The sequence below is a fragment of the Thermobia domestica genome, chromosome 1, assembly GCF_964235325.1.
Source record: "Thermobia domestica chromosome 1, izTheDome1.hap1.1, whole genome shotgun sequence".
Classification (NCBI taxonomy): Eukaryota; Metazoa; Arthropoda; class Insecta; order Zygentoma; family Lepismatidae; genus Thermobia; species Thermobia domestica.
Genome location: NC_137454.1, coordinates 43132767 through 43157648, shown reverse-complemented (window position 1 = coordinate 43157648; position 24882 = coordinate 43132767). Strand labels below are relative to the sequence as shown.

General features: G+C 32.0%; 1 protein-coding gene across 1 annotated transcript in view; it reads right to left on the bottom strand.

The window, feature by feature from the left end:
- The window catches only part of LOC145684600 (doublesex- and mab-3-related transcription factor A2-like), a 103923-nt gene extending 79670 nt beyond the window's left edge, over positions 1–24253 (bottom strand). Inside the window, exon 1 of the mRNA XM_081756993.1 lies at positions 23171–24253. Within this exon, the coding sequence (XP_081613119.1) occupies positions 23171–23672 (502 nt within the window). The 5' untranslated portion in view covers positions 23673–24253. The remainder of the gene's footprint in view (positions 1–23170) is intronic.
- Positions 24254–24882: the final 629 nt, after the last annotated feature.

Genomic DNA, 24882 nt, shown 5'->3' with positions numbered 1-24882 from the left:
TAAGTTGTTCATTTCCAAGCGGCATCTTGTCCATCAAACAAAAATTTCTAGAAATCGAGAAAAATGCGTCAAATTTTCACTATGGCTTTTTTTTTTACGTTCTGGCGCGTCAAATTTTCACTAATATACTTTTTTTTTTTTTTTTGCAGAATTATTGATCAGGGGCAAACAAATGTTTGCTAAAAATCTGAACAAACTCTAATAGTTTAAAGGCAATATTAAAAAGTAATTTGGACAAGACTCATTTTGGAACTGATTGAAGGACAAAATACCTTTTGCAACTGTACGAAGCCATTTTGACATGGAGATAAGGCGTTTCGGAGATAAAAGATAATATAATGATGAATGAAATTATTTGTTTATTGTAATGGAAAAAGGATAGAAGTGATAGCTATAAAAGTTGTAATGTCTGAAATAGAACGACTTACTTATGAATAAACAATGACTAGTTAGAAACTCCTTCTTCAAAGCAGAAGATAATATAAAAAGCGAAGCGACGATTCCTTTTAAAACTTCACGAAACTAAAAATAAAATAAACTTTTAGAAAAAGATCGCGCAATGAAAGCATGTTTGCATGGTAAAACAACAGTACCCAAGCTAGCTTTAAAAAAAATCCATTTGTCACATGTAATCTTCCATATACTCCATTAAAAAAAATTTTTTGATATTTTTCCCCGCCTGCCATGATAATTACTTTATTTCGGAAACAATATTTTTTTCATGATATGTTAGTCCTATACCCAGTGGTGCCCCCCCTTATGCCCATGACTCACCCCCTCCCCCGCAATTGTCTATCCATAGGTGTTCTTCCATGAAAAAAGAAATCTTTTCGATTAATTTTTACACCCGCTCAAACATATTTATATAGACTTTTAACCCCCCCCCAAATATTTCAATGACGCAGTTTGCGTCATAGCCCCCCCCTTGTAGGCACCCCTGCTATACCTTCCTGATAGTACGAGAGTTTCGCAAAAATTCTACACTTCAATTTGGAGCTCCTTGTGCCAAGGAATCCTTTTTATTTTATCTGAATCTAACATTGACTTGTGGACCAGAGTGGCTTTGAAATTATATTTTTATTTACACCCTACAGATGTTTAAAGGACAAGAAGCCATTTGTTTCTGTAAATTTAAAGATTTTTTCTCCGCCATTTTGGTTTGTTTGTAACTGTATGACAACATTTCCCACATTAGAACGTAATTTGTAGCACTTATCGGATTTTTTTGGAACTACAAAGCATATCTATATAATACGAAAGCTGTGAATATCATTGATCCAATGGTACCAATATCTCAAAATCGAATTTTCTTGGACAAGATACCATTTGAAAATGGATAACTCATATGTTCCATCAATTCTGAAGTAACATCTGGGCTCTTTACCCAATATTTTCGTTTTGACACGTAGCAAGGATTTTATATTGTCTACAATTTATAATCAAACATTTATTTTGCTCTTTTTAATTTTTAAATACTCTACATCCAATTGTGCTCTCTTATCTCCTATTACTCCACAACTGAAATTAATATAATTTACAATAATCAACAACTAAGTTATGAGATGACATAAATCTTAAACATTTTATCAGTGGCGGTTCTAGGCCAAGGACGAGAGGGGCTGCGCACCCCAGTTTTTGAATGAGAAATTAGTAATTGAACTTATTATTTATACATTTTTTTTGAAAGTTTATACGTAGTAAACTCATGATACACCTAGCATAATATGGGTTCTAGTGCCCCCAGTTTTTACCTTCTAGAATCGCTACTTCATTGATTAATACTACATTCAAATGTTACTGACGGCGTCTTCAGTCTTAATGAATCCTAACCTTCCCCCCCCCCCCCAAAAAAAAATGTTGCCTGCTAAACAAGATTTGAGACTGGTTTGTCTGGACAAAGGTGAACTTCAAGCGATGTCCCGTCTCGAAAATTATATTTGTTTCTCGTCTCAAATCTTGTCTCATCCGGTCTCGTATGTAATTGTAATTAATAAGACGTCAAAGATTACATGTATTATGATAGTTTTTTTTTTTTTAATTTATTATTTTGAAATACCTTTAGGTTAACGCTGGAGTTTAACAATGAAAAGTATGTTTAAAAATAGAACCTACATACCGAACTACTAACATAGGCTAGTAACAAGTGTTGTATTTTTGCCATTAAGATATTCACCACTAACCACTTGGCATAACGGTTCGATTTTGTGGGTCTGAGTTGCTCCACGCCATCTGTTAGCTATTGGTGGAACTACATACAATCTAGCGACGAACGTGTGGTCAGTGAGTCGCATCGCCTTATCGCTAACCGGCGTAGCGGTAGCTTTCTAGACCTTGTAGCCGTCACGTCTTTTATTCGAGTGACTTCCCAGTTTGCTTCACGACACTGGATGACGGCGAAAATTGGGAAAGCACCGGCCTGGAATTGAACCCGGGACCACGCGGACATGGGTCCAATACTCTAACCACTAGAGTACGGTGTCCTCCTTAGCTTGCTTACGACACATAAAATCTATTATTATTATTATTATTATTATTATTATTATTATTATTATTATTATTATTATCATTATTATTATTATTATTATTATTATTATTATTATTATTATTATTATTATTATTATTACTGGGCCAAAGAATCTATGTTTGACAAATCTAAAATACGAAATTAGGTAGCATTGATTCGGTATAAATAGATACATTTGAACTAATAACTTCTCAACTGATCGTGCAAGGACTAATATTTTGTGTACGATGGATGTTATACATAAGGTTATACCTAGGTACAATATTCTAAAATTTATTATCATACACTCATTTAAGTTTTAAAATTATATTTAATACACAAAGAATATTTTTCATTTTGTTTACGCATGTATTTATTTATTTTATTTTATTTTTATTTGTATATTTACTTTTTATTTATTTATTTATTTATTTATTTCGAACAAGTTAACTTCTAATTTTGCTCTAGAAAAAATATGAATAATTATTTTATAGGTAATATTAGTATTATAAATAATTGATACAATAATCAGGTTCATACGAGCACTTCCCTTCTTCGTTTCTTTTAATATGTAATTTATTTATGTAATACCGTACTTTATGGACAAATTAAATTACTTCAATTCAATTCGTTCAAACAATACTTTTTGAGACTTTTTTTTCGTAAATTAATATTGTATGATTTAATAAATTTATTTGACTTTATTCATTAGTGTAATTTACGTACATCACTTAACTACATTTCCCTATTGTTGATATTATGCTGATTTTAGCTTGAGAGGTCCCTACTTTCAGTCATCAATTATTCTGGAAGCTGTTGTAAATTAAATCTTGTTAGTTGTAATTGACTTAAAACAAATTTGGATAATTAACCAACTCTTTATGCAAATAATAAACCAATGTTCAACATATTGTGCTATTAACAACTAGCGATGCGCACGAGACGAGTCGAGACAGGATTTTCCTGTCAAAATTCGAGTCGAGACACGGCTCTTCCAATAGAAAAATATACACTTTTCGAGTCGAGACATCACTTTTACAGCACATTTCCGAGTCGAGACAGCCACAAATCTTGTCTCGTGCGCATCCCTATTAACAACCATAATTACCTATACCCATAACACACAATAAACAGTTGACGCAAGGGTGCACCCAGGGGGAGATCCACCGGTAAATATACTTGTTTAACAGTGAAATGACTGACGTAGTCTAAAGATTTGATTTTACACCTCATCTGTACTCTTCCTTTTCATATAAAAATAATCTAGTTCTACAAGATTTTCTGAGTATATATGTGACATTTCTGAGTTATCGTCTTTTCTGGTGCACAATAATAGGTTTAATATTACATAGACATATTAGACCCCTCCTAACAAAAAGTTCTTGTTCCGCCCCTGAGTTGAAGTTATATTGCAATAATTTAGGGGTATAGAAGCAAAACCAGCTAAATCCATTTTTCAGTTTTGTCAGCAGGCGAAACAAAAGTGACTCCCGTCAGTAGTATATGTTTCAGAATTGTTGTACTTGTTTTTGTTTGTTTGTTTGTTTGTTTAGTGGTCACTACTTAATGCAGATGAGTGAAATCAACCACTAAAGAATAACAATTGTTCAATTTACACGTCATTTGTACTCTTCCAATTCTGATACATGAGGGAATCACTTTTGTTTCGTCTCCTGACAAAATTGAAAAATGGATTTAGCTGCTTTTGCTTCTATACCCCAAAATTAAATTTATCTTATTACTCTTCATTAAATATTTTAATCATCCTTTAACTTTGTATATCTATGCGAGTAACAACATATTTTAGATGCTTCGTATATACCTAAATAACGACCACAGAACATATCTTGATTAATTCAGCAGCAAGCCATTAACTGATTTCAATTTTAATAAAACATCAACCAATACAAAGGCATTTGCAAGTTGCTACTCAAATTTTCTCCTTAAACATTTGCACATTCCAACATTATTTTCCGTCATTCATTACACTAATGGAAACAATATGTACTATGGCAAGAATTCGACTTAAATACATAGGCTGTATAATTTCGATTTTATTTCATAGTGTATCTGATAAAGACAATGGAAATGATAGCACTGTTACAGAAATTACAAATAATTTGCTTTCATCATATTTTACATTCATTTTAAAAGAGTCTAAACAATGATTACATAAAGCTCTCAAGAGTTTGAGTCAACCAGCTTGGTATTTTATATTAGGAGGGTATTCAGAACTGAATAGTATTTACCAGGTTATGCTGATGAAGTAAATTTAATAGAGGGAACAATACAAAGAAATGCAGAGGTTGTATTAAAAGCTTGCAGGGACATGAGTTTAAAATTAAATCCAGAAAAAGCTAAATACATGGGAGTTCGTTGGGATCATAATACTGCAAATTATGGATGCACTAAAATATCAAAAAAATACTTTTGATAAAGTGGATACTTTCTAATATATAGGATCAATATTAACAGACGAAAATCATATTCACGAAGAAATTAAATGTCGACTATAAGCAGGGAATTCGTGTTATTATTCAGTTCAAAATCTTATGTCGTCGCGAATTCTATGGAGGAATTGGAAGCTTAAATATATAAAACGATAATCATACCTGTTGTTCTGTATGGTTGAGAAACATGGTCGCTTACTCGGAAGGAAGAACATAGACTGAAAGTATTTGAGAACAAGATCCTGAGACAAATATTCGGACCCAAGAGAAACGGGAATAGGGAATGATGGAAACTTCATAACGAGGAACTTCATAATTTATACGATTTACCAAACATTGTTAGGGTCATCAAGTCTAGGAGCTTGAGGTGGGCAGGTCATGTAGCTAGGATAGAAGAAAGTAGAAACGCTTTCAAAGTCTTGACTGGAAGACCAATCGGAAAACGGCTATTAGGAAGACCTAGGCGCAGATGGGAGGACAATATTAAGATGGATCTCGTAGAAATAGAAATACAAAGTAGAAAATGGATCCAGTTGGCTAAAGATAGAAATCAATAGAGAGCTTTTGTGAACACGGTATTGAACCTCCGAGTTTCATAGGCCATAGGGTTAGTTAGGGTTAGTCAGTAAATATCATACTATATCTGTTTTAATGTGTCACTCCCTCCGTAAGATATATCTCATTTTAGTGAATTTTCTCCCATCATGTGTCACTTTCAATCCAGTGCCATTTTGTCCGTGGCAAAAAATCAAAGAGAGAAATTATATCAAGTGTTTATTTCGAATGCAAACGACAATAATAAGGATTTCTTTATTTACTAACAAGGAATCAACTCAAAAGCGAGTAGCAATATAATGGTTGAAACTTTTCCTTATTTCACGTGTAGGCCTATATCTATAGTTAACAAATTAACGTAATAATCCGAAAGATATTTCGCACGCTTATTTAACATTACAAGTAATATGTATATATATATTACAAGCAGAAATGAGTGTGTCTCTGTTAAAAGTAAGTGTGTCACTACTGTTACAAGGGAAACAATAGTAGAATAGTGGAGAGCGTAATATTACGTAAAACACAGGGAAGAGGTTAGACATTATAATTTCAAGTACACCAATTTGTTAATACTATTTTCTGTTAATTATACGTATTTTTTTTAATTATATAGGTTATTTCACTTTAATCTTTTATATAGGCCTAGATAGATAGATATAGACATACCTAGGTAGATATAGCCATAGATGTTGGTATATTCCACTCACCTCATATTAACCGGATTTTTTATTACCCCGTTAAATCACAGTTGACTGTATAGAACCTATCTACGTCATTCTCATTACCAATATGGAGTTAGGTTTATTGCTACAAAAACATACGATTTCATGGACTTCCTCTCCTCCTCTAATATCTTTATTTTTTATTTTTATTTTTTATTTAATTTTAATTTCATTTTTTTTAAAAAAAAAAGAATTATTCTCTCTTGTGAAAGAATTACCCTCGTTCCTAATAGAATTACGCTCTTTTGTGACAGAATTATCCTTCTTTTATGAAAGCCTTGCTCTCTTTCGTGATAGAATTACTTTATTTTGGACTGAACTACACTGATAAAAAATTGTATATGGCGTACGTAAGTTACATGTGTAAATCCTGTAGTTTTTGGATTTAACGTACAGCAAACGTATAACTGAAAAAGTATGTTTTATACGCATTTTCCGTGTAAGTGGTCCAAATAAACGTGCTTTCTGTACGAAAGAAAGAATATTGTATATAGGCGATCAAGATCTCACATACAGATGGACGTACGTAACATATAGCTAACGTATTTAACATACGTACACAATATACGGAAGACTGTTAGATGACAGACATTCTGCAACGGCATGGTATAACATCTAAGCGGGAAAGAGGGCAGTGTGTACGTAGCATATGGATAACGTATGCTCCGTACTGATTTCTGTAGTAAACATAAGGATCCCGTATATTTGTACATTATACCGCTGTCCGGATAACGGATTTTTCTCAGTGTAGACTTAGACTGTTTTGTGAAGGAATTATACGCTCAATATCGTCCATCAATGGCAATATTTCTTCTCATCTCGTTCGTCTTTTAGTTTCTATCGTACTTTTCATCACAATCTCGATAAAGCTCTTATTCTTAAATAAAGGATCTGTATTTCATATAAAATCGATCAAAAATAGATAATAAAAGATTTAAAATTAGATTTTTTTGTAATAACTATTAAAATAATGAGGAAGAAAAAGATTACGATTTTAAACTACCTCACGAGCCTCAATAGAAATAGCGAAAGCAAGAAGAAGAAGAAGAAGAAGAAGATGGTGATGATGAAAGATACATAGAACACTAGAAAAAGTAAAGAGAGGAAAATATCGAATACTATATTTTGACTTTTGAAATCAAATCTTACAGTTTAACGTTCTATGTTTATGTCCTTTAGGCTAAGGGAGACGGAGGATTAATGCAAATGAATGATAATGGAATAATTGGTGGAATGAGAATTTGGAAGGAAATGGGAGTACTCCAAGAAAATCCATATACACGATGTTGTCCACCACAAATTTACTTGGCCGAGAATGGAATCAGGAACCCTACGCACCTGGGGATCTTATACCTTTTACAGAAGACATAAGGAGGTGGACCATTTACCTTGAAACACTTTTGTAACTTTTAAACTAGTAATACGCAGAAGACGCTGACATTTTGAATCATGCTAATATCGACAAGAGAACATCGTTTAACATACTCTGCAATACGAATGTATTAACAGTGTTGCCAATCAAACATAAAGTTGTGTTTTTCTTTTAACTGCACTAAGTTAGAAATTAAGTTAAGTTAATTAAGTTAGTTAAGTCAGTTAATTAAGCTAGTTAAGTTTATTAGAAATTTCAAACTCACATACTAAATGAAAACACATGATACCACACTTATTGTTCAAAGTTGCAAACTAAGCACTCTATAATACCATAAACATCGAGAAATAAACTTTGGAGTCCTCTACAACAGAATTAACAAAGTGAGACGGGCTTGTCAGTGCACATGAGAAGTATGTTAATATCGAATATTACTGCCATGATATGATGAATTTCTAACAAGTATTTCTAGGAACAAAGTTTCAGAGAAATGAAAGTTTGACTTTTGTCTAAAGGCTGTATTTCGTACAAATGCTTAGATAAGTATCCGATCTAATAATGTAAAGAGTTTGCAACATACATGAAAATCAGAATGGCGTTCATAGAAATTCAATATCTAAACCAGACCCAGAGAGTTGGAGAACATGAGTAGAGATTGCTATACTGGTTAAAATGGCGTATTTGTGGGGATTTTTTAAAAATGGTTGTTACTTTCGTTTGTTACTTTGATTTTACATCGACAGTTTTTTTTTTTAGTTGAAATTATAACATCTCAAAATTGCATGGTATTAAGCAGTGTTGCAAACTTTACCAATGTTTGTCAAATCATCGGAACGGCTTGAGATATCAAATTTCTGTAAAAGGGAATTCTGATCTTTATGTCTATTGCAAACCATCGACATGACTGGATGTGATACTTATCTACTCACTTTTTCGAAATAAAGCTTTACAAAAAAGTGAAAATTTTTAATACCTTGTAACTTTATTCCTACTAACTATAAATGTGTTATATCATGCTCATAGTGTTTGACTCTAAGGTACTTCCGATTTGCATTGACATGTCCATCTCACTTGTGTTATTACTGTTATAGCTTAATATGTAGATATCAAATAGGGTTTATTTAATAAAATGGCTTTGTGTTATTTGAGAAAAATAACTATGCTGAGTTGGCAACACTGTTAATACGCTGGTATTGCAGAGTACTTCAAACCATGTCTCCCTGACAATTTTTATATTAGTTCAGAATTTCAGTTTTTTTTTTCTTATTAGTTTAAAAGTTACAAGAGTTTCTACATAAATGATCGACTTGGTATATGAAAACTAGTAATTTTACTATTGATATAGGATCTACTAGAGTACTTCCCTCGACATATTCTTTTGTCAAACATTGGAGTAATCTGAGCAATGTATTTAAGTTACAAAGAATAAAGTCATTTCTAAGTTAAATCAAAAACATAAAATGTAAAAGAAACATAATATTTTCGTTAAGTTACAGAGAACTAAGTCCTTTCTAAGTTAAAGAAAAAAGAGGAAAGGTAAAAGAAAGATAATATTTTCGTTAAGTTACACAGAACTAAGTCCTTTCTAAGTTAAAGAAAAAAGAGAAAAGGTAAAAGGAAGATAATATTTTCGTTAAGTTACAGAGAATTATGTCCTTTCTAAGTTAAAGGAAAAAAGAAAAGGTAAAAGAACGATAATGTTTTCGTTAAGTTACACAGAACTAAGTCCTTTTTAAGTTAAAGAAAAAAGAGAAAAGGTAAAAGGAAGATAATATTTTCATTAAGTTACAGAGAATTAAGTCCTTTCTAAGTTACAGGAAAAAAGAAAAGGTAAAGGAAAGATAATGTTTCCGTTAAGTTACACAGAACTAAGTCCTTTCTAAGTTAAAGAAAAAAGAGAAAAGGTAAAAGAAAGATAATATTTTCGTTAAGTTACAGAGAATTAATTCCTTTCTAAGTTAAAGATAATAAGATTTTAAAAAAAAGAAGAAACTATTTAAATTCATAGTTCTTAAGTTATTGACTGACAAAAGAAGATAATACACTTTTACTATAACTGTGCAACAATAACATTACTGTTCGCATTAATTATACCATATTGCAGGCGCGCACCCAGAATTTTTTGTTGGATGGGATCCAAGCTTTGGGAGGGGGGAATATATCTAATAGTACAAGACACTACGTCTGTGTAGTATTGAACAGATATTATTCTGCACCCGAAAATAAGATAAGTAACTGTTAAATACTTGCACCTATATTTTCAGGGGGAAAAATAATAGAAATAGATTGTTTTTATAGGTATAAGAGAAAAAAGTACAGGTAAAGTGGAAGATCAAATTTTCATGCTACATCAATCATTCCACTGTTAAACAAGTATATAGTTTTATTGAGAAAGTGTAAAACTGTATTTTGAGTTAGGAAGTTTTGGAGGTGGGGTTCCGGACCCGCTGGATCCCCTCTCTGTGAGTGCGTCACTGTATGTAAGTGTTAAAATCTCAATTCGAACTGTACAAAGTAGAAACTGATTAAATTTGTGTGAAAATAAAACCTGAAAGAATGTGCATCATTTATAATTTTGTCATTAGAATATAGTTAACTGTCGCTAAAATTTCGAGTAAACTAAAATATGAGAATATTTTTTAAAAATTGACATTTGGAAACTAACTATAAATAATAATAATAATAATAATAATAATAATAATAATAATAATAATAATAATAATAATAATAATAATAATAATAATAATAATAATAATAATATAGTAGTAGTAGTAGTAGTAGTAGTAGTAGTAGAGGATATCAGTAAAATATTTTTTAAATAAAAAATAAAAGCAAGAAACACATAGGGATCTACTAATATATCAGATACTAATATAATGTAGAAAAGATAAAGTTTTCACTTGAGAGATGCTGTATAGGGTTAACTTTGAAACGTATTGATTGATGTAACCGATTTTATTTCAGATTATACCATTGTGTAAATACTGAAATATTTTATTATCTGTGTTATTGTAATATATTTTGAACAGTGTGTACAGAGATTATATGATTATCACCACAATTCAAAATCTTTTTCCCAGTTATTGCAGCACTGTAGTGGAGTGTATTAGCATGATATCTTTAGATCAAATCTTCCTCCGAAAATCATGGAAAATTTATTAGAATTTATGCAAAAAAAAATCTGAATTCGTTTTTCATAAAATTGATTTATGAATGAATATATTCCGATTCTCTAGAGATGTACGCAACTTCGTATTAAAAAAGAGCGGAGTTGGAAGGTTTAATAAAATTGATTATCATCGATACACACACACTTTTATATAGTGTATAGTTGAAGTATTAAATAAAAACTATTGAAACCTCTTCATGGCTATCTTTCTCTACTCGACTAAAATTCAACGCTGTGTTTACAATATTATTAAACCTCCTACTCCGCCCTTTTTTACATAGGAAGTTGCGTATATCTCTAGAGAATCGGAATACAGTGGAGTCTCGTTAATTCGAACTTGGATAATTCGAAATATTGGACAATTCGAACAGAAGTCCATTCCCGTTGAAAACTGTATTGAAAACAATAGTAAAAAATCGTGGATAAATCGAACTTTTGAACCTATGTTTTGGATAATTCGAAGTAAATACAGTTGAAAATTTTTAATATTGTACAGATGTAAACAGAGAAATACAGTTTTAACGTGTTTACAATTATCCAGATGCAGCCATAGGGAAGAGTAATACGAAAGATAAATAGAAAATCTAGGTAATGATAAAGATGAAGGTGAGTTGGGGAAGAAGTAAAGATAGAGAACGTGTGCCAATCTCATCTTGTTTCAGAATTGATTGAAAATTTAAGATGAGTTATTGATAAAGTCAACCAAATGTTATTAATATCGTATTCCACGCAATACATAAAATTCAAGATTTATTGACCGTACAAAAAACAATCAAATTTAAGCAAATGAGGTTTACGACTTCTTAAAAGTGAGAACAGAATATTCAAATTGTTACTGGTGTTTAATTGTTTGGGCTATTCAATGTATGTTGTAGTGTTGTACGTAAATATATTTTCCATTGTAACGTAGTTTGTATTATGTGGAGTCAATGTCGTTTGTTAGTTTGCGGTATTCGATCACGCAAATAATAAGCTGATTTAAAGGTAAAATCTACACCATATGAATATGTTTTTGATGAGCAGTACTTTGGTTTGTTTGTTGTTATATATGTGAAAATGAATGTTGTTGGATAATTTGAATTTTGGATAATTCGAAGTTTTTTCCTGTCCCCTTGGACTTCGAATTAAAACGAGTCCACTGTATATTCATACATAAACCAATTTCATGAAAAACGGATTCAGATTCTTTTTGCATAAATTCTAATAAATTTTCCATGATTTTCGGAGGAAGATTCGGTACTCCACTATAGTGCTGCAACAACTGGGAGAAAAATTTTGAATTGTGATGATAATAATAACGATTTTTATTCTGTTGGTGTGTTGCTTATAGCCCGTCTGCTGAATATCCTAGATTTTCTCATTTATACCATAACAAATATCAAGATGGCTGATTAATAATATACATAAAATAAACTTTTTATTATCTCTGTACACGCTGTACAAAATATACTACAATAATACTGATAATAAAATATTTCAGTGTTTACACGATGGTATAATCTGAAATGAAATCGGTTATATCAATCAGTACGTTTCAAAGTTAATTCGGACGTCCTACGCTTTAGCGGAAAGTAACTTAGTTAATTCTGTTAATTTAAGTAAATAAGTTAATTATGACATTTTGCGCTTTGGTGACAAATGAGCTCTGTAAGTTAATTCCAACATTCTACGTTTCGTTGACTAACTTGACTAAGTTCATTTTCATAACCTTCGCTTTTGATGACAAAGTAAGTGAATTTTGTTAATTCTTTACATTAACGAAAATTATCGATATTCTACGCTTTGGTGATAAATAACTTAATTTTCTTAATTCTAACATCTTACACTTTGGTGAATACATATAAGTTAATACTAAGCTAATTCTGACGTACTATGGACTTTGGCACAAGTAACTTTATTTTGTTAATTGTGACACCCTATATGCTTCGGCACAAGTAACTTAATTCTGTTAGTTCTGACATTCTGTACACTTTGGAACAAGTAACTTAATTATGTTAATTCTGACATCCTATACGCTTTGGCACAAGTAACTTAATTCTGTTAATTCTGACATTCTATACGCTTTGGAACAAGTAACTTAATTCTGTTAATTCTGACATTCTATACGCTTTGGAACAAGTAACTTAATTCTGTTAATTCTGACATCCTATTTGCTGTGGCACAAGTAAATTAATTCTGTTTATTCTGACATCCTATTTGCTTTGGCACAAGTAACTTAATTCTGTTAATTCTGACATCCTATTTGCTTTGGCACAAGTAAATTAATTCTGTTAATTCTGACATCCTATTGCTTTGGCACAATTAACTTAATTCTGTTAACTCTGACATCCTATTTGCTTTGGCACAAGTAACTTAATTCTGTTAATTCTCGCGTCCTATGCTGTAATAACAGGTAAGTTAATTCCGTAACTTAATACAGTTAACTTAGACGTTTGTGCTTTGATGGCAAATAAGTTATTTTATTTTGTACCTTAAATAAATTAATTCTGATATCCTACTTTTCAGTAACAAGCAATTTAATCTTATGAGTTTAATTCCGACATTTTACGTTTTGGTAACAAATAAGTTAATTAATGCAGTCAGTCTAGGCTTTAGTGACAAGTAAGTTATACTGTGCACACGTAAGTAAAGAAAATTTGTTCTGTCATGCTGTTCTTGGGTAGTATGTAACTTAAATAACCGTTGTTATAATTAATTTAATTAATTCAGACATCTTACACCTTCGTTACAAGTAATTTCAGTTTATTGTCATAATTAGATAAGCTAAGTAAATTAATTTTAGTCCTAAGTAATAATGTAAGCATAGTGAATTCACTGTGATGTAAATAATATGATTTGGTAAGATGTAAAATGTGTCAATATGCTGTTTGATCTTTTATGTAGTACTTGCATTTTTCAGTTTGAGACTGGTGATGCCAAGAAGACAAGAAATAAGATTTTCTCATCTTGTGTCGTAAATTTTGTGAAAATTTCGTGCTAGCTCGATTTTCGAAACACTTTTTTTTTTTAATTTTGTTTTATAAATTTATGTGTATAACATTTATGTCCTGATTTTAAAAAATCACTCGAAAGGTATCGAGTGACGAGAGCTCCACTAAGGTTATGATACAACAACATATAACCAGTGGCGGATCCAGGGGAGCGATCGGGACAATCGCTCCCCCCTCCCCTCCAGAAGAGGAAGTTTTTTTTTTTAATTTTATATATAAATAAAACCCATCCCAGACTTCGGAGCTCTTAAAAGTAACTCTAAGTATCAGTATTATAACCCACAGCCCCCCCAGAAGTCCGTCCTGGATCCGCCCCTGCATATAAACCACATTTATTATTGCAGTATATTGCGTAATGAATGATTTGCGAATCTTTAAACGTTGATAAATACTTTTCGTTGTGTTCCTACAATCACTTTATCAATTTATAGTATTTTTTATTATGATTCATGTAACACCGAAAACAGTGTTTGACATCTAAATTCTTAGGAGACTCGGGAATTTTTTTCGTCTCGTCTCGTCTCGTCTCGTTTTCTCACTTTCCTTGTCTCGTCTAGAATGTAAATATGTACACTCATGTCCAAAGTGATTGTCGCATATCTATAACTGTCTTTTTGTAAGAATATAATTTGATAACGATTTTGCAGGATACTTTTAATAGTGATACGATGTGTTTTATGGGGAAATTGTATATTTGTTGTAAATCTCATAGGAAAAGAATTATACTGTAAATACGAAAATTAGAATGAGTAAAACAAAATGTTGCTAAATGAACAAGAAAAAGTTTTATTTTCGTTTTATTGTTCTGATTTACTGCTCTTTTGACATGAAATTTGCCACATACATGTCTTTGCTGATTATACACATACTAACATTATAAGAAATACCGGGCGAATTCGTTATCAATTTATATTCCTAGAATAACATATTTATAGACATGCGACAATAATTTTGGACATGAGGGTACCTCTCGTCTCGACTCGGAAGGTACGAAATGTCTCGTCTCGTGTTTAATACTCTTTGAGCTTACATTTTCAAATATAACAAACAACCTTAAGTAAGCTTACAACAATATTATTTCATGATGTAATAATTATACGAAAATTCTATTCTTATCTGTCGTACAATATTTGAGACCAAGAATGAGATACATAGTGCACGTTCATGAAAGCAGTTATTTAAAAACATAGATAAATATGTATAATTTAAAATTATAATACACTCAATGATGATTAAAACTATATACATATATATATATATATATATATATATATATATATATATATATAGTGACAGATCCAGGGGGCGATCGCCCCCCCCCCAAAAAAAAAAAAAGATGATTTTTTTTAAAATTTTATGTATTAATAAAACCCATCCTAGAGTTTGGAGCTCTTAAAAATGACTCTAAGTAGCAGTATTACAACTCACTGCCTCCCAGAAGTCCGTCTTGGATCCGCCCCTGGCCACCTTTGATGCTCAGGTATACACTGGATAAAATGGGTTTCAATCCTGCTTTACATTGAATAAAGCGGCAAACTATGGTTTAGCCCCTCCCTTGATCATATCCTGGATCCGCCACTATATATATATATATATACACAGGATGGTAGGTAACTCCACCGACAAACTTTGGGAGGTGATTCCTTATATGAAATGAATGAAAAAAGTTCTAATAAACATGTGAAGAAAAACGTCTCCTTTCAGAGCTATGAGCCGCCGAAAATTCGAAAATTCACGTTTCGAAACGCTCTGCCTTAGAAACTACAGGACCGATCCCAAGCGGTTTAAGGAATTACAAAGGAACTAGTATGCACTCTTATCTAAATATCCATGTTCTACCGTGGTCCATTATCGGCGAAACGAACTGTAAAAAGGAAGTTGAGGTATAGGGATACTCCTTTAAGTACTAATGGCGCGTCGTTTCACCAATAACGGAGGATGTTAAAACATGAATATTTAGATAGATCGCATACTAGTTCCTGTGTAATTCCTTAAACCGCTTGGGATAGGTCCTATAGTTTTTAAGGCAGGGCGTTTCGAAACATGATCTTTCGAATTTTCGGCGGTTCATAACTCTGAAAGAAGACGTTTTCGGACCTATTTTTATCAGACCTTTTTTTCTTTGATTTCATATAAGGAATTACTTCCCAAAGTTTGTTGGTGGAGTTACCTACCACCCTGTATATATATATATATATTGAAATTGTAAACATTTATCAAAGTAGAATAATATAAATAGCAACTGACATATTCAATATGATTATCGTTATTTCTAGATGCATCCATATTCGTCATTTATTCTATTATTTTATTTGTTAGGATGTTACATTAATGACAAAATTAAATCAAATTTTAGTTTAACGTCCCACATTTATACCCATTAGGCTACAGGAGACCAGGCCCGTATTTAAGTAGGTGCTATTCTGTGCTCGAGCGCAGGGCGGCAGAATTTACGGGGCAGCAAGATTTTGGAATTATTTTAAGATTCACAATAAAGTAATATTTAAAACTAGCAATCCACAGAGTCCCACGCAAGAGCGAGAATATATGTTAATGTGTTTAGTTTGATCTAATTACAGTAGTTACTAATTAGCTAGCATATCTGATTATTTTTAAAAAGCCATCCTCTTCCTCTCCTACCCCAAGGAGTGAGGATTAATTTGAACGTCATGAAAATCCGGCAGTCATCTTCCTTATTTTTGATGTCGAAATCTTTCTTCTCTTACCTGTAACAATCACTATTAATAACACTAATATTTCTATACCGTTAAACTCAGCGACTTCAAAAACTATGAATTCAACACTAATATCTGTAGTTTTCGATTATTTTTTTAAAATCTCGCCCCCTCCCTGGGGAGTGGAGTATGACCTTGAAGTTGAATTGGATTAAAACTTCACTATTCATCTCAGCGACCCCAAAAACTATAAAATTCAACTCTAATATTAGTCGTTTTCAGTGGGGTGGCAAATCATTTAGACCAAAGGGGTGCACAGGGCCTGCAGAAGACAGTTAATGAGTGTGAAATTAATTTTTGTGTATGCTCTCCCACCGGCAATCGAACCTGAGACCATGTAAACGAAAGGTACACGTGCTAACCCACGAGGCGAGAAAGGAGGGCTTAGTAAGAAATATAGGCGGCTACATAAATCATTGTATCAAAGAAAATAAAACTGAGAAAAATGAACTCTAAAATTAAAAACAACATTTAGTGTAAATTTTATATAAATATTTCTTATCTTTTTTAAAGAAGAAGGTGGGGGGGGGGGACGTTTCACACTTTTGCAAGCTCCCAGTACTCTAACTAATTAGAACAGTTTCGACCAATTTTCCACTAGATTCTTGGTTCAATTATCTAAAGCAGTATTTCTCAAACTGTAGTTCGCGGACCATAAATGATTCTAGAGGTCTACTCTTGTGGTTCTTTTAGATTAAATATTAGTCTAATTTTTTAAAAATATAAAATTCAAGTAAATTTTTATCAGACACTACTTTAGAATATCAAAGTTTGGAAATCATATATTCATGAGTCTCTCACTTTTTTCCAGCCTTTAGTTATCTAATAATAATAATAATAATAATAATAATAATAATAATAATAATAATAATAATAATAATAATAATAATAATAATAATAATAATAATAATAATAATAATAATAATTTAAATTGTTATGAACTGTTCATAGGCAAAAGTACAGCACTATGTTGAAACCATTGTAGAAAAATATAGTAATTTTAAACAGACTAGAAAATTTATATCTAGATAATACAGAATGAATATTAGAGCACGTTAAGATCCGTGTCAGAAGTTTAAGATATTCAAATTATATGGTTCAAAACCTTATTTATAAAAAAAAAAAAAAAAAAGAGAGAGAGAGAGAGAGAGAGAGAGAGAATAGTAACAGCACTATGCAACTTATAGTTTCATTTAACTACCATTTAAAAGAATGAGTAAACATTGCTTAAAATTGCATGTCCGGCATGCAAAAAAAACTTGGTCACTCATTGTCATATTTCAACCTAAAAGATTGGTTCTTTGAATAAAAGATTATATAACGTAAATATGCACTGAAAAAACATAATAACAATAAAATCAAGATTGGCAACTAGATCCATTGTATTATTATTATTATTATTATTATTATTATTATTATTATTATTATTATTATTATTATTATTATTATTATTATTATTATTAATAATAATAATAGTCTAATAATAATAATAATAATAATAATAATAATTTATTCATTTACTACGAATATGAAATTAAAGGAAATTTAATTACTATTGTTTTAAAAATACAGTACAAGCATTCCATAATAGCAGCTGTTGTCCTAAATATATTTGAAAAATATATAACTTATAACCTTACATTTGGTTCCGAAGATGACAAGAGTACGGTGATCTTTACAACATTCTGACTAATAAAAGTGGTAACTACTTTAAAAAAAATAAAATAAAATAAAAACGTTGATTAAAGGAACAGAGAGTAATGTCCAATATGACATTAGCTTCTTACTGTACGTATAACATTATTCATGTGTTTTGTTTGTTTCTTCAATATTCCACGCCTGTTTATTTTCTTTCAAACAATGAAACTATTATAAAAGGCAAGGCTTACAGTTTAAAATGAATGTGAACAGTAGGTTCTTTCGTCAGGAGCTGAACCAGGTTTTCCGCGCGAAAGTCAAAAGTCCAAATAGATTTTTTTTTCCACGAGGAATCCGATGTAGTTTTTATTTTTGCTAATCTAAGATGTATAATTTCTTGTACTTAAAACTATATTTCGGTGCCTTAGTTCACTAAAGCCAGAGGTTCACTTTTAGCGCTTTTTTTTTTTTTACCTTATTACTTTATATTTAATAACTACAGATGGCCTATCACTGTATCTAGCTCTAACAGCGCTAAGCCCACTATTTTCAGAGTTGTTGCTGTTCTGAAAAGACGGGTGTTCATTAAGAAGTTGACACTTTCTTTTTTCTTTCTTTTTTCTTTTCTTTCTTCCTTTTTTTCTTTTTGCTTTTTTCTGAAAGACTAGATTTTATGACAACTGCCCTTAGAGAACTAATGTAGGACTTTTTCGAGAAATTGTAGTATATAGGGATGCGCACGAGACAAGATTTGAGGCTGTCTCGTCTCGAAAATGTGCTGTAAAAGGGATGTCTCGACTCGAAAAAATGTATATTTCTCTATTGGAAGAGCTGTGTCTCGACTCGAATTTTGTCAGGAAAATTCTGTCTCGACTCGTCTCGTGCGCATCCCTAGTAGTATACAAATTCACAAGTTATATTTGTCGCTGTGATATTCTATCGTGTGAATATTAAAAAACAAGTTAGTAATGCAAAAGAAAAAATGTACTTGCTGAAAACTGAAAACTGTTTCAAAAAATCAGTTAATTTTGCTAATTGAATCATCAGTTTTAAGTAGGGAATCAAAACAAAACAACAACAAAAAAAAAGAGAGAGAGAATGACCTTTTGAACTCTTCATTATTTCCAAACTTGATTCTATATACGTGAGTGATATTGTGTATAGTTCTCAAATTTCAGTGCAAATTTGGTTCCAGAAACCTTTACCACTTTCACAGTTTTTTTTTCTTGGACTTCTTAATATTTCTTAAGGATTTTTTTTTTCTTTGGTTTTTGGACTCATTCCCTTCTTAAACCTGACAGTTCAATTATGATATTTTGAACATAACTCCACTGTGGGAATTCCAACTTATATTTTCAAAAAGCAACTTAAAACAATGTATAACCAACCTACAGAATTTGATTTGATAGTGATGATTCCCGTAAGTACCAATCAGATCAAACAGAAGATAATAATCGTAGTTTTTTTTTTAATGTTACCTATTATCACCGCTAAAATTTATCATTCAAATGGATAAGTTGTATGTAAAATGTTCTTAACTACGCATTCAATACAAGCAACTTAAAATAAGATTCCTTGCATTTCTGTCTATTACGGATAGTAAATGATAAAAAAAATAAAGTATTTAGAGTTAATACAGGCGCGCACCCAGAAACTTTTCTTGGGAGGGGTCCAAGCTTTTTTGGGGGGGAGCAATATTACAAACCACTGCGACTATGTATTATTAAACAGGTATCATTCTGCACTTAACAAAAAAAATAAGTAATTATAAAATACTTCTATCTATATTTTCAGAAGCAAATGATAGAATTAGATTGTTTTTGTGAGAAAAAGGGTACAGATGAAGTGTAAGATCAAAATTCCACGCTATATCAATTATTTCAATGTTAAACGAGTTTTTTTTTTTTTTTTTTTTAAAGAAAGTGTACAAATGTATGTTGAGTTAGGAAGTTTGGGGGTCCGGACCTAGTAGACCAGTTTGGGGGTGCGCACCTGATTTAATATTAGTACTTCTAGGATCAGTAGAGGATTTAAAAGGGGAGCTTTGGGGCTGAAGCCCCACCCAAAATATTAAAGCAACAGGAATTTGAAGTTATTCACACTAAAAAATGCTGAGCATTTTGCTGAAGTGATAAATAAGTTTTCATCTGAATTATGGAAATGGATGATCGGGGCTTCCTCTTGTGTTTGGCTTTAAATATTAACTGCTGCTCTTTTCAATGACAAAAGTCGATGACCTTAACAGCCAAATCGCAAACTAAGTTGTAAACAGACATCCCAGAAACATTTCAAAAGATTGCTTAGTTCTGTTTTGTCCTGAAGTTTGTGATATGTATTCTTTGTTACAAAATATTTCTTGTATCTCCCTAAGATTTTTTTTTTTAATCATAGCTCATCAAGAATACAGAAAAAAATATTACAATTAGATACATTGAATAATGTATCAATTATAATAAAATAAACATTTTAAATAGATTAGGTAGAATATGTAACACTACTTCTTTGACTCCATAAACTAACCTATTTTTAACTATATGGAAGTGTATTATATATTACTATCAAATTTGAGCAGCAAAAATGAGTTCCACTGTTTTTCAAAATTATTTTGTTCCAGCCCCCCTCAAAAACAATTTATTGGTCCGCCACTCTCTAGGATTTTGTTTTTTTTTTTAAAAAAAAAAACTAGCACCACTAGTATGTATTCTTCCATAGTTTTGAAAATGAAATAATTTGTTGGTGGAAGTGACTTCTACATTCCATTAACCAGACTTGTATCCCCTGTGGGAGTAGTGCATATTGGGTTCTAATATCACTTCAATACACTAGGCTCATGTCAAAAGGACGGGGTTTGCAACTCCAAATGAACAAACAAAAAATTGTATCTGGTGTTTTCCAAAAGATTAATCTAAGTTCAATTCTGTAGCTGAAATTATATCTAACTAATAATAAAAGACAAGATATTCTAACCATATTTATCTACATTGTATGATATATCTTTATAAAACCTTTTATATTTTGATGTACCATATGATACATTTAAAGTGCACTAAAATTCATCAAATGTAGTATAGACTAAATTAGAATATTTTAAATCATATTTTCATTTTAATTTTAATCTATATTTAAATAAACGCATTTAACTCTGATGAACCATAACGTAAGCTAATTAGTTACTAAATAGTACTTGTAACGGTGTGTCATAATTTTAATTAATATCAGGTATGGTTGCGCTTATGTGCTGGATAAGGCTGATTACACAGATTGTTGTTGATATCTTTAAGATGATAATTAGTGTATACCCTGTTAGTGATTAACCTCAAGGGAATTCTTTCCAGTAACTTGTCATCAAAGCAATCATATTTCACGTCTCTTACAATAAATAAGAAGTCAATGTATTTTTTTTATTTTTTTTTTTAATTTTTACAATAATATTTATAATACAAAAACATGTCGGTTTGTAAGCAACGTAGCTTTTTAAAATTATATAGTGTCTCTCTAATAGGTATATTGCTACTTGCCTGCCTGTGTCAACAGATGCCGCTAGCGCTAAAATAATTTTGTGGATTTAAAGCAAATAGATTGTTTCAGTGTAATTATTTCAAAATAGGACAAGAGTTGTAACTACGCTTACATTTGAGAATTAATATTTTACTAAGGGAGGCACGGTGGTTTAGTGGTAGAGTGTTTACCTCTGGTGCTTGGGGTCCCTGGTTCGAATCCTGGCCACGTAACTTTGTGGTGGACAACATCATGTTCGTGGATTTTCTCTTCGTATTCCCGTTTTCTCCCACATTCTTATTCCACCACTTTTTCCATTATCATTCACTTGTCTTGGTTATTTGTCTCCATTAGTCTAAAGGGCATAATCATGGGACATTCAATTGAAATGTTTCATTTCTTTCTTTTTCTTTCTTGAAATATTTTCTTTCTTTTTTAAAAAAAAAAATATTTGAGTATTTCTACAGTAATATATTTTGACGATTCAATTACAATATAAACTGTGTTGTTTCAATTTAGGCTAATTATCAGAAAATACATAATGATGATATTGAACATTAACGTGCGTTCAATGCAGTGCGATCTTAACCTATAGTGCACAGAGGGCCGAAGATTTGGCTCCAACAACTGGTCTAGTAAATGTATAATTTTGTAATAATTAACTAACATTTTATGTTCTTTCTCAGCAGCCTGGTTATAGGACGAATCATAAAGTTTGAAAGTGATAGGGTCTATCTGAACTAGTATTCTGTATGAGATGATCTCACACCGGGACTCGAACCTAGAACCTCGTGCATTCAAGAAGAGCTTGTAATAAAGACAAATGTTATTTGGCTTAATCATAACAATTGGATTCGGTGATTTAAGATTTATTTTTATTTTTATTTTTTTTTGTATCTTGGCTAAATGTAAATAATTAATATAGTAGTCTATATTTATTATGATCACTTGTTATCTAAGAAATAATGTTTTAAGAATGTTTTCATTAACACTAATTCATGTATGAGAGTCGTTTCATACACAGAATTGAGCATATTAGCAATACTGATAATTGCTTATGTTATTTCATAATGAAAAAATAATAATATCTACGTAACAAATTGAAATAATTGCTTTCTTTGAATGAAAATAACTCACGCCTAAACATATAAAAGAAAGCTTGAAGAGAATTTAAGATACTTTTGATATATTAACTCTGTTATGCAACATTTTTTATTTTATTTTTTTTTATCACTTAATATTTAGACTATAATGAACTGCAGAAGTTATTGTCTCAAATTTTCTACGAAATAGGCTAAATCTTCCTGTGATGTAGGACATAATTAAAATAAGTTGCTACCAAATTACATAAAGATGTAAACGTCATCCTTATTTCTCCTAATAAATAGCAATTAAGTAATTTGTTCGGCTCAAACCGAAATTTACATTACGCTAGCGTCTTTAAGCATTGTTTTACAGTTAATCAATTTACGTTGTTCTAATAATAGGCTCCAAATTTAATTGTTAGAATTAAAAGAAACTTTTGATTTCTCACTTACTTGGACTTTTTGGTTCCTGGTCCATAACAGATGCAGACGCTCCTGGGAAAGCCGGCTGCTCAGCAGTCCGTGTTCGATTCCCCGTCTGGAGCGAAAGGGCAGAAAGTGCAAGGCTATTTTGCATGGCCAGAATCCCGGCGTCGGCCCCCGGCGGAGTAGGAGCGGCGCCTGTTGTTCCATACAGAAGTCCTAGCTCACGTGCTTCGTTTTCTTCTTGAGCCTGTTGCCTTCGAAGGGCTACTTGCGCTGCCATTACCCTTTGACGCTCGGCGATCAGAGTACATTTGGCACAAACACAGTCTCTCCAGCGGCAATAACGTTTGTGGCCCTTCAAAGCAGAAACTACACCGTGATTTCGGCAACGAGCGCACTTTGGAGTCCTTTGGTACCTTTCAGTGGCTCTGAGGAAAAAAGCCGGCGGGATAGCACCCAGTACGGGATGTTGGGACATGAGTGCTAATGCGTCCCGCCCAGTTACATCAACACCGTTCGGCAAACTCATGACAACAACAGTATATTAACAAAGCACTAATTAATCACTTGTGTCAATAACAAAGGTACCTTTTCATTGAGCTAAAGCACCAATTACATAGCCAAGATTTACAAAATTATAAGTATTCAGCACTTCATATATAACTTATATATACATATAAAAAGGACAGACAATCCTTAATTAAATGTTCGACGTTCTCAAAATACACTAATTATCTCAACTATTCCAGTTTGATTGATAACCACCTCTTTATTGCTTATCCACATTATTGTCAAATACATTGTTTCGTTTTGCACTGTTTCACGCCAAAAGTTTACTTCTAACTTCTTAGATTCTGTAATTTGATTAGAATATTTTAACAGTACACAGTCATTTTTTGTTCTGTGATAACTATGTAGAACACTAAACGATACACTAAACACACTGTCAGTCTGTCTTGCCTTCTTTCACGATAATCCAAAAGGTTTCTGAACGATAACAACTTGGAAGAACAGTGTTTCTCTTCTGTACAAGATAGAAGATTTCACTTTTCGCGCATGTGACGTCAATTATTTTGCCTCCCACCTCTCGTGCCCTCATGCCGCCTCTTGTATCCGTCTTTTTCATCACTATCCTCTCCCTCCTTCCACATTATACTTCTGATTCTCCTCCCCATACTATTTCCCCCTTCCCCACTCTTTTGCGACGCATAACCTTTTTACTCGATGCTTTTCTGTTCGTGTGAGAGGCCGAAACACAGTGTAGCGGCAATGATCCGAGCTTTTCATTGGTTGAAGCTAAATTCTGGGGGATGTAACATGGGAAGATTGAGAGTTTGAAGGGAATCTGTAGGAACTGGTACATCCGGTCTGTTGGCGTTACGAGTTTCGGAATGTGGAGCTCGGTTCAGATACACGGTTCACTTCGAACCACATCATGAGCGTGAAGTGAAAACCCTTGCGTTTATTCTTCAGTGGCTAAAAGCGTAAAGAGTATCGAAGGATAGAGAGGAACGGGAGGGCAGGAGGGTTGCCAGTGTAATCTTCTGGTTTCATCCCAATCGACAAGATTTGAGAATAGTCTTCCTACAGTAAGCGGTGGAGAAGGGGGAATGTTGAAACTGACGTAAAGCACAAAAGAGAATTAGCTAACGCTTAATTCTATTCTGTACCCACACAATTCATCTCTCAAATATTTTTCATTAAAAGGTAACGCAAATATTTTATAATTTAATTTTCTC